Source organism: Tursiops truncatus, chromosome 19 (genome assembly GCF_011762595.2).
Source record: "Tursiops truncatus isolate mTurTru1 chromosome 19, mTurTru1.mat.Y, whole genome shotgun sequence".
Taxonomy (NCBI): Eukaryota; Metazoa; Chordata; class Mammalia; order Artiodactyla; family Delphinidae; genus Tursiops; species Tursiops truncatus.
The window spans coordinates 12,177,411-12,194,076 of record NC_047052.1 but is presented as its reverse complement, the minus strand read 5'-3'; the positions used below and the strand labels follow the sequence as shown (position 1 = coordinate 12,194,076).

At 39.6% G+C, this 16,666-nt stretch overlaps 1 protein-coding gene across 6 annotated transcripts in view; it reads right to left on the bottom strand.

The window, feature by feature from the left end:
- Nucleotides 1-16,666, bottom strand: part of CFDP1 (craniofacial development protein 1) — a 134,810-nt gene that overhangs the window by 107,796 nt on the left and 10,348 nt on the right. For all 6 annotated transcript variants that reach the window (XM_073796794.1, XM_073796793.1, XM_073796795.1 and 3 more), the window contains exon 4: nucleotides 16,464-16,591. In XM_073796794.1, coding sequence (XP_073652895.1) covers nucleotides 16,464-16,591 — 128 coding nt within the window. The remainder of the gene's footprint in view (nucleotides 1-16,463; nucleotides 16,592-16,666) is intronic.

Below are 16,666 nucleotides of genomic sequence, written 5' to 3'. Positions count from 1 at the left end.
TTTTCCCCTTATTAATTTAACAAATGAAACAACAGCATATGTAAGTCTGATGTCTCTCAAGTCCCCTCCGTTACTTCTGTCAGCATGACAGTCACCACTGAATCACACAGTCCACGTGGGTCACCGATGTGAAGGCTGAAAAGGGCTCTTCCACTGCACCTCACACGCAGATGAGCGCTCACACTTAAGTAAAAGTTGGAATGGGGAGATGGAGTATTTGGGAGAAAAACACTGGCATTATTTCAAGGAGAAAAGCAACAGTATAAACAATTGGGAATACTCTAAAGAAGGCTCCTGCTCTATACCTAACTGCCCAAACATGAAACAAAATTCCTTAAAACCGCCAAATAGGCAGTGATTTAAGGGTGGAAGAAAGCAACACGACTGAGAATCCTGTCCAGTTTCAAAACTGGAAAAAATGCCCTCAATAAAACTAAGTCCTCACCAGGGAAGTCCCTGCTTTTCTTTAGTTAACAATAATCTTTTGATGTTCCTACTACGTGGTTTGCAAAAACTCCTATATATCCTGGCTCCTCCCTGACCTCTTCAGAGCAGTCCCTCAGAGTCATCTGAGAGGTTGTCTTCCAGGCTTAAGTCCTCTTCAAGTCCGTCAAATAAAACGTAATTCTCCGGGAAAAAAAAAACAAAACTGAGTCCTAAAGCAACAAATAAAAGTATTAATGGTGCCTGAAATTTCAGATAAAGAAGGGAAATGCCTAATGCCGGCCTAGGTTTGCCAAGTCAATAAAAACATTTGAGGAATTTTGTTTAAATGCCAATCTGTCTGTCGGAGGGTCCAAGATTATGGTCACTGTGTTATCACGAGTGTTCAAACAGGTCATTCAGCATAATGACAGATGAATCCTATAAATTCCAGATTTGCAGGAATAGAAGTCTCTATCGTTTCTCTTCTTCCTTCTACGCTTCTTAGGACCAAAACCAAAATTTCTCTTTAAGAACCATCTCACTCCTGCACTCAGTACTGTGTCACCCACACAAGTGGCACAAAATAAGAGGTTGAGGGTTTTACATTAAGAATCTTCACTGGCAAAGACTACCTTAATCTTGAAGGATGACTTCAAACAAACAAACGAATACTCTGTTACTCCCCTACTCAAGTTCTTATGATGGCTCACTATTACTCAGAGGCTCAAATACAAACTGCTGAACCCCCCAAATCAAGGTCCCCCCCAAATCTGGTCCTACTCTGTATTGGGCTTAATTTGTGTGTCCCTCTATTCTAAGTAAACCTCTCAGTACTAAGAGTCAAGAGTCAAAAACAAGAGGAAGAATTTATATGATAGATTAGACCACCATTCGGCAAATATTCACACCTTCCCTGTGGACCAAGAAGATACTCCCCTACCCTACCGATGCTGAGCTTGGATACATGACTTGCTTCAACAGTCAATGAGATGTTAGCTGATTTGACAGGAAAAGAAGCTTTAAATGTATTTGTGCTGTTTCACTTGTCCCTTGAGTTCCTCCCTTTAGCCATAAGAACAGTATGCCTCAGGGAGCTGCTGGTCTAAGATGGCTGAAAGACACATGCTGCAGATCTGAACCCAACAAGCAGCTTGGAGACCAGCCTAGATTAGCTGAACCCCAGATATCCAGGAACACATGTTCAACAAATAAATTCTTATTGGTGTACACCACTGTGTTTTGGGATGGTCTGTAGCATTTCTGTAGTAGCCGCTAACACATTTACATTTCATGAGTGAGAACACTGATATCTAAGGGGTTAAGTTATCTAAGGGGTTAAGTTAAGTAGCAATGCTACAGAGAGCCCTTCAGTAAATTCTATTTCCCAAAGATGGTTGCCACAAATTTCCCAACCTCCATGCTCTTCCAGAACCTGACACTACCCCAATGAAAGGGAGAGTATATGTCACCCGCCTTGAAACTGGGTGGGCCTTTGCGGCTGCCTCGACTCACAAGATTCAGTGGAAGGGGCACTACATGACTTATAAGGCTCACTGAGAAAAGGTGATAGAGCTTCCAGGTGGCTCTCTCTCAAGAATGTACCTCTGAAACCCCAAGTTACCACACAAGAAGTCTGGCTGCCCCGAAGCCGCCATGCTGGAGAGAATACATGGGAATACCACTGAGAGAGAGATACCTAAGGAGCCCGTTCCAGACCCCAGGTGTTTCTTCCTGGCCCAGGCACCAGACATGGGAGTAAATAAACTTTCAAGATGGCCCCAGACCCAGCCACTAACTACAACTGCATGAGAGGCTCTGCACAAGAACCATCTAGCTGAGTCCAGCCACCCCAGAACTAGGAGAAATTACAATAAAACAACTGTTTTAAGCTGCTGAATTTTGGGGTGATTCCTTACACTGCTATAGAGACAACCAACATAAACCTACATCCAAACCTGAGGCTTAATGCAGAGTCCCAGAGCACTGGCCTAGAAAGTTGCTTTAAATCTCCTTGCCCTGGGTAGAATCTGGAGAAGAACTGAGATGGCTTGTGAAGAACAAGTGGAAACTTCCACTTGGAAAAGGTGCTTTGAACTCTACTCCCTACCAAAACCCTGCCAAACAGTGGTAAACAAATTTACAAAGGCAGAACTACACAAGGATAAGAACAGGTATAACAGGAGAAAGAGGTCAATCAAATTTTTTGAAGGTAGAAAGCAAACACACAAGTAAAAGTTGACTTAAGTCTTTGTTTGCTCTAATCTCTCAAGCTGGTAGCCATGTGAAATGGCCAACAAGCAAGCAGTATCCTAGAAAGGCTCAGTAAATGGAGATACCAGGAAACTTTGAAGGTTGGGGAGAGGAGTGGGGTTAAAACTAGTTGAAAGTTTGTATCAGGAGCGTCTAGGTCCCAGATCCCCTTCTCTACCTTATACCACAGGCTACTGACCCCTACCCAACCCAGAACCCATTACTCGTTGGAGAAATGAAAATCACGTAAGTTCCAGACTCAGATGGCAGGGCCGAAGTCTCATTCTCAAAACGGACAAATTAAATGAAGATGTATCTATTCACTCTTCCTTTGCCACAGCAATCTCAAGGGCTATGTGTTTCCTACGTGTTTCAGACGGCTGAGTTGTAAGATGTAGGGCTACCCAACCTGTGTTGGACTGTGTACCAGTAAGAAATAAATATGTGTTATGCTATGGACTTTCTGGGTTTATTTGTTACCCCAGCATAGCCTAGCAGAGCCTTACTATTACATCAATTTAACTAATAGGAATTTCAGAATAAGAAAATATGGGAAGTTATGAACAAAAAGAAAAATTTCCCAGAAGTTTCCACAAAATGAGTGTTCCACAGGATATGTGACCCAGCAATTTATTTTATTTATTTATTTTTAAAAATATTTTGGCCGTACCATGCAGCTTGCGGGATCTCAGTTCCCCGACCAGGGATCGAATGCAGGCCACAGCTGTGACAGTGCTGAATCCTAACCACTAGGCCACCGAGGAACTCCCACGACCCAACAATTTAAAAAGATCTATAGAGCTTCCCTGGTGGCGCAGTGGTTGAGAGTTCACTTGCCAATGCAGGGGACAAGAGTTCGTGCCCCGGTCCGGGAGGATCCCACATGCCGCGGAGCGGCTGGGCCCGTGAGCTATGGCCACTGAACCTGTGCGTCCGGAGCCTGTGCTCCGCTAACGAAAGAAGCCACAACAGTGAGAGGCCCACACACCGAAAAAAAAAAAAAAAAGGATCGACAAAAAGGCATATCATTATGAAACTTTAGAATGCTGGTGATGAGAGAAGATAAAGATCAAGTAGCCCAAGTCATAGGGAAAGTAAAAAAAGACTTTATGCAAAGTATGTTTTGTTTACTTGTTTTACCACAGTACCAACAAAACTTTTCTACCAGCAACCTAAGACAATTCAGTGGAGATTTTCTGAAAAGCGACCTAGATGCAGGCACTGTGTTGAACGTGAGACATATAAAAAGATATGACATTGTCTCTGCCCTGACTGGCTCACAGTCCATCAGGACAGCCAACCATGAAAACAAATCATAACAAAACATGATATATAGTAAGTGGCATAAAGGAAGCATGGAAAAAAGTATAAATTGTGGGAATATCTCTATTAATTTCTTACTGCGAAAGTCTTATTCATGGACTTCCCTGGTGACGCAGCGGTTAAGAATCCTCCTGCCAATGCAGGGGACACGGGTTCAAGCCCTGGTCCGAGAAGATCCCACATGCCGTGGAGCAACTAAGCCCATCTGCCACAACTACTGAGCCTGCGCTCTAGAGCCTACGAGCCCCAACTACTGAAGCCCGCGCCCCTAGAGCCCTGCTCCGCAACAAGAGAAGCCACCGCAGTGAGAAGCCTGCGCGCCACAACGAAGAGTAGCCCCTGCTCGCTGCGACCAGAGGAAGCCCACGTGCAGCAACGAAGACCCAATGCAGCCAAAAATAAAATTAATTAATTTTTTTAAAAAAAGTCTTATTCATATTCACTAGGAAACAAGTTCTTTAAACTGGAATATTTCTCTCAGGGACTTTGATAAATGACACAAAGTAAAAATAAGCAGATTACTGTATATTGAAAATACGCCTAGAAGAACTCCACTTTTAACAAGCAATAAAAACAGATTCGCAGGAATCCCCTGGCGGTCCAGTGGTTAGGACTCGGTGCTTTCACTGCCGGGGCCTGGGTTCAATCCCTGTTCAGGCAACTAAGATCCTGCAAGTCAGGCGTTGACCTAGATGCAGACGGGGTGGGGGTGGGGGGGGATTCGCTATCAAAATACCTTCAAGTAGGAGAACAGTTAAATTATAGACCACTCCTAATGTACGAGAGGGAACCCTGACAGGAAAAGGCCCATCATTAGCAACAGTTAATTCAAGTGCTAGCAGAAGGAATTCCATCTTAACTTCATTTTCACTTAATCAGAACTTCCTGAAAAGTCTTTATTTATGCAGAAACTTTCCATGACTGGCCTCTTCCAAAAGGTGAATCATTTAGGAAATTCTGAGCTAACTGGCTCAGCTGGTTATATGATAGGGAAGGATAAAAAATACTGTATTTCCTCATTCACCAAGGTTAATAAGCTACACATTTTTCAAGTGGGAGAAAACCGAAACAAAAAGGTAAAAATCCTAAATTTAACAATTAACACATAATTAGAAAAAACCCAAAAGACTAACTGTGCTAACACTACCTTATGCTTACACTTACAAACTCCTCCCAGTCATCAGTAGCTCTTTCTCACATTTCTTAACTTGATACAAAGACAAAAAGGAAAAGCAGAATAATGACATCAAGAGATTAAAAGATATGCTCAAAATCCATTTACCAACTTTGCATCTTACTGTCAAAATTCAGGCCCTTCAAGTTCCTACATGAGGGCTCCTTATAATACTTAAATTTAAGTATAAATAATTGAACTTCTTAAAAAATTCCTGGCAACATGACAATTATTAACAGAATTTTTGTTTTTTTTTAGGGAGAAGGCGTTACACAGAACTTTCACTTGTCACGTTATACATCTCTGCACGTATGTGTTTAAAGTAATAAGCATATATTACTTTTGAGTATAAAACATATGTGCGTGAGTGTGTATATTTATGGAAAAAAAGTTTCTTTATTCATACTGCTGTTTTTTGATAGACACGGTGCTGCCCTCTTCTGACAAATGATAGAAACAGCAGGTTCTCTGAATACTCATCCAGTATTTAAAACAATCACCCATTTGCTTTAAAAAAATGAAAGAGAAAAAAATTTAAAAATAGAAAATTTGTCAGTCAACTATATTTATAAATATTAATAAATCCACAAAATTTAATTTGATCAGGAAATTTAATGATTTATCATAACAACAGTTATTCACCAGCTTTTCTTATTACTCTCTGTGTAAAGTCAATGGTAAAGTTATAATAAATCTTTCTTAGATATCCTATATGACACATGGGAAATAATGCAAGCCAAGAAAAATTTCCAAAAATTTAAAACCTATATTCCCAACGGTATATTAAACACTTTCTGTATTATTTTTGTAGGACTTCATTTCACTATCAGTGTTCTACTAACCTCTGTTGGATAGCTCAATACTTCCCAGTATGATTTCTGGCAGCAAAACACATTCTTTCTTTTTTTAAAGAGATTTCCCTTTTATTTTTGTTTGTTTGTTTGTTTGTTTGTTTGTTTCTTGCGGTACGCGGGCCTCTCACTGTTGTGGCCTCTCCCGTTGCGGAGCACAGGCTCCAGACGCACAGGCTCAGCGGCCATGGCTCACAGGCCCAGCCACTCCGCAGCATGTGGGATCTTCCCGAACCAGGGCACGAACCCGAGTCCCCTGCATCGGCACACGGACTCTCAACCACTGCGCCACCAGGGAAGCCCCCTTTTACTTTTTAAAATTAATTAATTAATTAATTTCTGGCTGCATTGGGTCTTCCTTGCTGTGCGCGGGCTTCTCATTGCGGTGGCTTCTCTTGTTGCGGAGCACGGGCTCTAGGCACGTGGGCTTCAGTAGCTGTGGCTCGAAGGCTCTAGAGCTCAGGCGCAGTAGTTGTGGCGCACGGGCTTAGATGCTCCGCAGCATGTGGGATCTTCCCAGACCAGGGCTCGAACCCATGTCCCCTGCATTGGCAGGCAGATTCTTAACCACTGCGCCACCAGGGAAGCCCAGCAAAATACATTCTTAATTCACATCATCAAGATTTATTTAATGGATCCCTAAAATGATTATATGGGAAAAGGGTGTCTTTGCAATGGAGAATTCTGACATATATTGCCTAAGTAGTCTAACTTATTGCCACCAATAATCAGTGTTAATGATGTGATGTACGGACGAGGACAAAACATCATCAATGTAGTATTTTTGTCTAAAGTGATTAATATGAAGTTAACCATGAGGAAACAATGCAACAACCCAAACTGAGAGACACTCTACAACACAGAGGGACTCTTAAGACTAAATGACTAAATGCAGAGTCAGCTCTACCCACCACCAGTCCCTCCCATCAGGACACTTACACAAGCCTCTTAGATAGCCTCATCCACCAGAGGGCAGACAGCAGAAGCAAGCAGAACTACAGTCCTGCAGCCTGCGGAACAAAAACCACATTCACAGAAAGACAGACAAGATGAAACGGCAGAGGGCTATGTACCAGATGAAGGAACAAGACAAAACCCCAGAAAAACAACTAAATGAAGTGGAGATAGGCAACCTTCTAGAAAAAGAATTCAGAATACTGATAGTGAAGATGATCCAGGACCTTGGAAAAAGAATGGAGGCAAAGATTGAGAAGATGCAAGAAATGTTTAACAAAGACCTAGAAGAATGAGAGAACAAACAGAGATGAGCAATACAATAACTAAAATGAAAACTACACTAGAAGGAATCAATAGCAGAATAACTGAGGCAGAAGAATGGATAAATGACCTGGAAGACAGAATGGTGGAATTCACTGCTACAGAACAGAATAAAGAAAAAAGAATGAAAAGAAATGAAGACAGCCTAAGAGACCTCTGGGACAACACTAAACGCAACAACATTCGCATTATAGGGGTCCCAGAAGGAGAAGAGAGAAAGGACCCAAGAAAATATTTGAAGAGATTATAGTCAAAAACTTCCCTAACATGGGAAAGGAAATAGTCACCCAAGTCCAGGAAGCGCATCGAGTCCCATACAGGATAAACCCAAGGAGAAAAATGCCAAGACACATAATAATCAAATTGGCAAAAATTAAAGACAAAGAAAAATTATTGAAAGCAGCAAGGGAAAAACAACAAATAACATATAAGGGAACTCCCATAAGGTTAACAGCTGATTTCTCAGCAGAAACTCTACAAGCCAGAAGGGAGTGGCAGGATATACTTAAAGTGATGAAAGAGAAAAACCTACAACCAAGATTAATCTACCCAGTAAGGATTCGATGGAGAAATCAAAAGCTTTATATATAACTGATTCATTTTGTTGTGAAGCTGAAACTAACATACCATTGTAAAGCAATTATACTCCAATAAAGATGTTAAAAAAAAAAAAAAAAAAAAATTTAGAGACAAGCAAAAGCTAAGAGAATTCAGCACCACCAAAGCTCTACAACAAATGTTAAAGGAACTTCTCTAACTGGGAAACACAAGAGAAGAAAAGGAACTACAAAAACAAACTCAAAACAATTAAGAAAATGGTCATAGGAACATACATATCGATAATTACCTTAAACGTGAATAGATTAAATGCTCCAACCAAAAGACACAGGCTTGCTGAATGTATACAAAAACAAGGCCCATCTATATGTTGTCTACAAGAGACCCACTTCAGACCTAGGGGCACATACAGACTGAAAGTGACGGGATGGAAAAAGATATTCCATGCAAACGGAAATCAAAAGAAAGCTGGAGTAGCAATACTCATATAAGATAAAATAGACTTTAAAATAAAGAATGTTACAAGGCACAAGGAAGGACACTACATAATGATCAAGGGATCAATCCAAGAAGAAGATATAACAATTATAAATATATATGCACCCAACATAGGAGCACCTCAATACATAAGGCAACTGCTAACAGCTGTAAAAGAGGAAATTGACAGTAACACAATAATAGTGGGGGACTTTAACACATCACTTACACCAATGGACAGATCACCCAAAATGAAAATAAATAAGGAAACAGAAGCTTTAAATGACACAACAGACCAGATAGATTTAATTGATATTTATAGGACATTCCATCCAAAAACAGCAGATTACACTTTCTTCTCAAGTGCGTATGGAACATTCTCCAGGACAGATCACATCTTGGGTCACAAATCAAGCCTCAGTAAATTTAAGAAAATTGAAATCATATCAAGCATCTTTTCTGACCACAACACTATGAGATTAGAAATGAATTACAGGGGAAAAAACGTAAAAAACACAAACATATGGAGGCTAAACAATACGTTACTAAATAAACAAGAGATCACTGAAGAAATCAAAGAGGAAATAAAAAAATACCTAGAGACAAATGACAATGAAAACACAACGATCCAAACCCTATGGGATACAGCAAAAGCAGTTCTAAGAGGGAAGTTTATAGCTATACAAGCCTACCTCAAGAAACAAGAAAAACCTCAAATAAACAATCTAACCTTACACCTAAAGGAACTAGAGAAAGAAGAACAAACAAAACCCAAAGTTAGCAGAAGGAAAGAAATCATAAAGATCAGAGCAGAAATAAATGAAATAGAAACAAAGAAAACCATAGCAAAGATCAATAAAACTAAAAGCTGGTTCTTTGAGAAGATAAACAAAATTGATAGACCCTTAGCCAGACTCATCAAGAAAAAGAGGGAGAGGGCTCAAATCAATAAAATTAGAAATGAAAAAGGAGAAGTTACAACAGACACCGCAGAAATACAAAGCATCCTAAGACACTACTACAAGCAACTCTATGCCAATAAAATGGACAACTGGAAAAAATGGCCAAATTCTTAGAAAGGTATAACCTTCCGAGACTGAACCAGGAAGAAATAGAAAATATGAACAGACCAATCACAAGTAATGAAATTGAAACTGTGATTAAAATTCTTCCAACAAACAAAAGTCCAGGACCAGATGGCTTCACAGGTGAATTCTATCAAACATTTAGAGAAGAGTTAACACCCATCCTTCTCAAACTCTTCCAAAAAACTGCAGAGGAAGGAACACTCCCAAACTCATTCTATGAGGCCATCACTCTGATACCAAAACCAGACAAAGATACTACAAAAACAGAAAATTACAGAGCAATATCACTGATGAATATGGATGCAAAAATCCTCAACAAAATACTAGCAAAACAGAATCCAACAACACATTAAAAGGATCATACATCATGATCAAGTGGGATTTATCCCAGGGATGCAAGGATTCTTCAATATACGCAAATCAATCAATGTGATACACCATATTATCAAATTGATGAATAAAACCATATGGTCATCTCAAGAGATGCAGAAAAAGCTTTTGACAAAATTCAACACCTATTTATGATAAACACTCTCCAGAAAGTGGGCATAGAGGAAACCACCTCAACATAATAAAGGCCATAAAAAAAAATTTTAAAAAAAGACTAAATGCAGGGACTTCCCTGGCGGCACAGTAGTTAAGAATCTGCCTGCCAATGCAGGGGACATGGGTTTGAGCGCTGGTCTGGGAAGATCCCACATGCCACGGAGCAACTAAGCCCGTGCGTCACAACTACTAAGCCTGCGCTCTAGAGCTCGCATGCCACAACTGCTGAGCCTGCGTGCCACAACTACCGAGGCCTGCACATCTAGAGCCCGTGTTCCGCAACAGGAGAGGCCACTGCAATGAGAAGCCCGCGCACCTCAATGAAGTGTAGCCCCCACTCGCTACAACCAGAGAAAGCCCACGCACAGCCAACGAAGACCCAACGCAGCCAAAAATAAAAATTAAAATTAAAAAATTTATTTAAAAAAAAAGAACATTTTAGAATAACTAGGGAAAGATTTGCGTAGAACTGTAGCTACCAAAAATGTGGCCTGCGAAACTACCTGTTATTGGTCTAAGACAAGATAGGTACTAAAATTTTGAATAAGTATTTAGAAACTTGCTTAGCAATTTGACAATGTCACAATATTCAAGACATGAATGATGGACTCATTGCATTAAACAGAACATAGACCAATTCAGGTACTGTCAAACTTGCAAGGTGGTCACACGTGATATTAGTCTTGTGCAGTAAGACCACATTACATTGTGTATGAAAGTTTAGGGTTATTTTATCAATTAAAACCCCAAAATGTGATAAAATTTAAGCACTTCTTTTTATAAATTTTTACAATCATTTTAATTTTTGACCAAGTGTGACTTTTAAAATTTATAGTTTAATAACTAAATTAAGAAAGTAAATTTGGTATTATTTTTTAATCCTCATTTACTGATGGCAAAACAACCCACACTGTATGCTTCTGCAAAAAAAACCCACGTTTCCTGAATGCATCAGTAGTAGTAAACCACATGATGATAATGGAAGTGACTCCGAAGAAATGAAGGACAACCAAGGTCAAACCGCTTTTACTCTATGAGCCCTCATACACCGGGCTTGGGTTTTGATCACTCAGCGCTAAAACCAGTGAGTTCTTTGCAGAGATGTTTTAACTAATAAAGCAACAAATCCACCAAAACTTCTGCAGCATTTACATATAAAACATGAAGAAATAAGTTCAAAATCAAAAGAATTATTTGAAAGAAAGAGTACTGAACTAAAAAGTCAATAAAAACAGATACAAAATTCCCTACGTTAGCACTGTGGCCTTCTGAGAAAGGAGTACTTTTGGTTGCTAACTAAGAAAAACATATACCACTCCCAGGACATTAGTAAAAGACTATATCAAAGGTGTCTGCTTGGAAATCTTGACAAAGAAGGTAGTTCAAGTACAACTTTCCAATGACACCATGGCTTAAAGTATTCAGGATCTGGCTTATGATGCAGAAACTATTAACAAAGTTAGCAAAGTGTTTCTTCAATGCAATTTGAAGAACGACAGATTATTGCTAATATGAAAATTATTTTAGTATATGTGATTTAATCACGAGGGCGATATAAAGATTCTTTTTTATCAGTTTTTTGCTGACAAACATTAACTGACACTGATCTGTGTAATAAAAGTAGGATCACATGTCAACAGATGAGATTTGAAGTTTACGTGTTTGGAAGAATATGTTCCAATGGCACAGCTGCAAAACAGGGAAACAGTTTACATTAAGGAGTTTGTGCTAGAACATAAATTAATACACTGCTTCCTTCAATGAGAAAACTCTTACTACATAAAAAAACCCCACTGTTCTTAGTACAGTAGTAAAAACTGTGCATTATGTAAAGCTAATGCATTAAATTTAAATGACTATTTTTGATAAACTGAAAGTTGATCATAAATATGCATATGTTATAATGCATGCTGAAGTACAATGGTTATGAAGAAGAAAGTGCCTTGAGAATGATGAACTACAGAATAAACTTAGTACTTCTAAAAGAAAAACAATAACCATATGGTCCCCAATTTTAAAGATCTCAATTGGACAAGTAAGACATGCTTATTTGCCTGCTTTGTTTGGTATTTTTTTGTCCACGCTGAGCAGCTTGCGGGATCTTAATTCCCCAACCAGGAATTGAACCCAGGCCCAGCAGTGAAACTGTGGAGTCCTAACCACTGGACTGCCAGGGAATTCCCAGTTTGGTGTTTTTAAAAATCTTAGTACTTTCACACAAGGAAGTAATTCAACATATTTTTCAGAAACAAATAAACTCTAAGAGTAAAAATGCAAGTTAAAAGCCTGAAGAACAGTTCCTATAGGTTAACATGTTTCACAGAATGTTTTGAATTATATTTTCCATAAAAAAAAATCCACACATAGGAAATTCATGCATCCAGAATTCCTTTTTCCCACTGAAATATAACTTAAATTTTTTTTTTTTTTTGCAGTACGCGGGCCTCTTACTGTTGTGGCCTCTCCCATTGCAGAGCACAGGCTCCGGACGCACAGGCTCAGCGGCCATGGCTCATGGGCCCAGCCGCTCCGCGGCATGTGGGATCTTCCCAGACTGGGGCACGAACCCGTGTCCCCTGCATCAGCAGGCAGACTCTCAACCACTGCGCCACCAGGGAAGCCCAATATAACTTAAATTTAATTATAACTCGACAGGATAAATTACTGGAACTGACTACTTATGAAGCACTGAAGATGAACTCTGAAAATACAGTTACTACTAATCATTTCATGAGGTACCTAGGTCAAATCATTTTGCTGTACACCTTAAACTTATACAGTGCTGTATGTCAATTATTTCTCAATAAAACTGGAAGGAAAAAAAAAGAAAATGTAGTTAGTACTGGCTTTGTTTGGAAAAAGTAAAAATGAAAATCCTGAACTTAATGAAACTGCTTTAAAATCCACACTTCCATCCTCATTACTTTCACATTATTGCAGATCAGTGTCTAAATTATCTGTAGTGAAGGACCATGATTTTAAAACTTCAACCTGGTGCAGACCAATACTTTTGTAAAACACAATAGAAAGAATTTATTAGAAAAATAAATTAAAAAGAGGTACAGGACTTCCCTGGTGGTGCAGTGGTTAAGAATCTGCCTGCCAATGGAGGGGACACAGGTTCGAGCCCAGGTCTGTGAAGATCCCACATGCCACAGAGCAGCTAAGCCCGTGTGCCACAACTACTGAGCCTGTGCTCTAGAGCCCATGAGCCCACTATTGAGACCACATGCCACAACTACTGAAGCCCGCACGCCTAGAGCCCGTGCTCCGCAACAAGAGAAGCCACCGCAATGAGAAGCCCGCGCGCTGCAACGAAGAGTAGCCCCCACTTGCTGCAATTAGAGAAAGCCCACACACAGCAACGAAGACCCAATGCAGCCAATAAATAAATAAACAAATCAATTTAAATAAATAAATAAATAAATAAAAGGTACAAAAACAGCCCTTTGAGATGGGTTTATGATGAGTATTATTTTTTAAAAAATTAAAAAGAGGAAGAGCACCAACACAGAAATAATTTACATATACATCATCCTCCAGGAGTAGGGCTGTCACCAATCCCACTTAGATTAATTAACAAGAAAGATATAAGCTATTTTGACCCATTAAAAACTTTAAAAATTAATATAAACAGCACTTATTCAAATTATGTGTCTAGATGTTAAGTAATGGGAATTGATACTTCTAGTTTTTTGCTTCAATTATAGAATTAAAAGGTGATTCCTTTTATTAATCACTTATACTCACACTTTCAGTGATCAACATGTATAGTTATAGGGAATTCCCTGGCGGTCCAATGGTTAGGACTCGGCACTTTCAGTGCCGGGGCTCAGGTTCAATCCCTGGTTGGGGAATTAAGATCCTGCAAGTCGCAGGGTGTGCCTGCTGCCCCCTCCCCAAAAAAGGATAGTTATGTAATTCTTTTCCTTTTCTTATTTTGTGCTCATTTTGACTGTATTTATTGAAATGTAATTCTACGTCTGTCTGTTAAATCTTATTGTTAAAAATTTGAGCTTGGGGACTTCCCTGGTGGTCCAGTGGGTAAGACTTCACACTCCCAATGCAGGAGTCCTGGGTTCAATCCCTGGTCAGGGAACTAGATCCCACATGCATACTGCCAACTAAGAAGTCCGCATGCCACAACTAAGAGCCAGCATGCCACAACAAAGATCCCATGAGCCGCCACAGCCTAAATAAATATTTTTTTTAAGTTTGCGTTTGTATTTTGTATCTCTTCTTAATTTACTTTTCTAATAATTCCTATTAATTGTGTTTTACAAAAGTATTGGTCTGCAACAGGTTGAAAATTTAAAATCAGGGTCCTTCACTACAGAGAATTTAGATAACAATCTGCATTAATGCGTAATCTACCGAATATGAGAGTTATATTGTGTCACAAAGGAGAAGATCCTTGTTCTTAGGAAACAGCTATGAAGTATTTAAGAGTGAAGTGTCGGGCTTCCCTGGTGGCGCAGTGGTTGAGAGTCCGCCTGCTGAAGCAGTGGACACGGGTTCGTGTCCCGGTCCAGGAGGATCCCGCATGCCGCGGAGCGGCTGGGCCCGTGGGCCACGGCCGCTGGGCCTGCACGTCTGAAGCCTGTGCTCCGCAGGGAGAGAGGCCACAGCAGTGAGAGGCCCGCGAACCCAAAAAAAAAAGAGTGAAGTGTCATGATGTCTACAATTCTCAAATGGTTCAGCCAAAACAAAAAGAGAGAAATATGGAAACAGATGGTGGAGAGAGGGGCAAAACATTTACAAGTGGTGAATCAGTATGATAGGTATATGGGTGTTCAGTGTAATACTATTCTTGCAACATTTTTTTTTTTTTTTTTTTTTTTTGGCGGTAGGCGGGGCTCTCACTGCTGTGGCATCTCCTGTTGTGGAGCACAGGCTCCGGACGCGCAGGCACAGCGGCCATGGCTCACGGGCCCAGCCGCTCTGCGGCATGTGGGATCCTCCCGGACTGGGGCATGAACCCGTGTCCCCTGCATCGGCAGGCAGACTCTCAACCACTGCGCCACCAGGGAAGCCCACAACATTTTTATAAGTGTAAAATTTTTCAGAAAAAAAAAAATTGGGGGAGATTAAAAAGTAATACTAAAAGACTAAAAGAGTGGAAATATGTGTATCTATAACCGATTCACTGTGCTGTAGAGCAGAAAGTAACACAACACTGTAAATCAACTCTACTCCAATAAAAAAATAAAAATAAAAAAAGCCACCACCAACAACAACAACAACAAATAATAACAATAATAAAAAGTCTGCTTCACATCATTTATAAAACTAATAATGCCAGGACTTCCCTGGTGATCCAGCAGTTAAGACTCCGTGCTCCCAGTGCAGGGGGCCCAGGTTCGATCCCTGGACAAGGAACTAGATCCCACATGCCGCAACTGAAGTTCCCACACACTGCAACCAAAGATCCCGCATGCTGCAATGAAGATCCCGCATGCCGCAACTAAAACCCAGCACAGCCAAATAAATAAATAAATAGCACAGGGAGATCAGCTTGGTGCTTTGTGACCGCCTGGAGGGGTGGGATAGGGAGGGTGGGAGGGAGGGAGACGCAAGAGGGAAGAGATATGGGAACATATGTATAACTGATTCACTTTGTTATAAAGCAGAAACTAACACACCATTGTAAAGCAATTATACTCCAATAAAGATGTAAAAAATAATAATAATAAATAAATAAATAAATGTTAAAAACAAACAAATAATGCCGAACTTTTTTCTTAGATATATTTTCACTAGATGAAATAATTGTTGGAAACTGGAAATTATTTTTAAGAGTATCAATTTTAGGGGAAATTATACTTACAGAGAGTAATCAAGTCTAATTAATTACTGTCAAGGAAAATAAATGTGGCCATCTATAAAACTGATTGGCAGGCACTTCATCTGTTCTTGTCCAGCTCTAAATTACAGATCTGCTGTTTTCATATTAAAATTTTAAATAAATGGGGAGAAAGAAATTCCGGTCATGTGGCTCTCATCTAGAACGGCCAAGAGTATTAAGCCTATAATGTTTTTCTAAACTAGTAACAAACCTATGAATCAATTTAAAAAATAATATTCAGATGAGGAAATAATATCAGAATCAAATTTCTCTCCAGGTACTTTCAATTCTCACCTGATTTCAAAGGTTTCACTGGGGCTTATACATCAAAATTAAGGGAAGTAATAAAGGGAGAAATAGCCAGTCACAAAGCAAGGCATGAGTAAGTGAAACCAAATACTTAACTCTTACATTTTCTTGTTTCTGTTCAGCCAACCACTTCATAGTGCCCCCAACTACATTACCATATGTAACAGGACCTTTCTCATATTCCCTGATAATCAATGGAACCACTATTTTCCTTGAGTTCAAATATAAATCTTCCACAATATTAAGATGGGGTGGAATGAAGACAGATGTCTAACACCATTTAGAAAGATGCTCCTTTTTAAAAGTACTAGTTTTGAAGTTTGTGAATGTCATCTTACCTGACTTCTTCACCAGCAAAATCGAACACCTTGGTAATTTTAACTTTTTCTGTTTCTTTAGGTTTCTCTAGCTCTTCTGCTTTGACCAACAATTTACTTGAACTTGTCTCTTCAGCCTCCTCTCTTCTCTATGAAAAAAGAAGTGTAATCAGTTTCATATAAGGATGAAAACTAAAAGATCCATCCAAACATGTTGTTTCCAG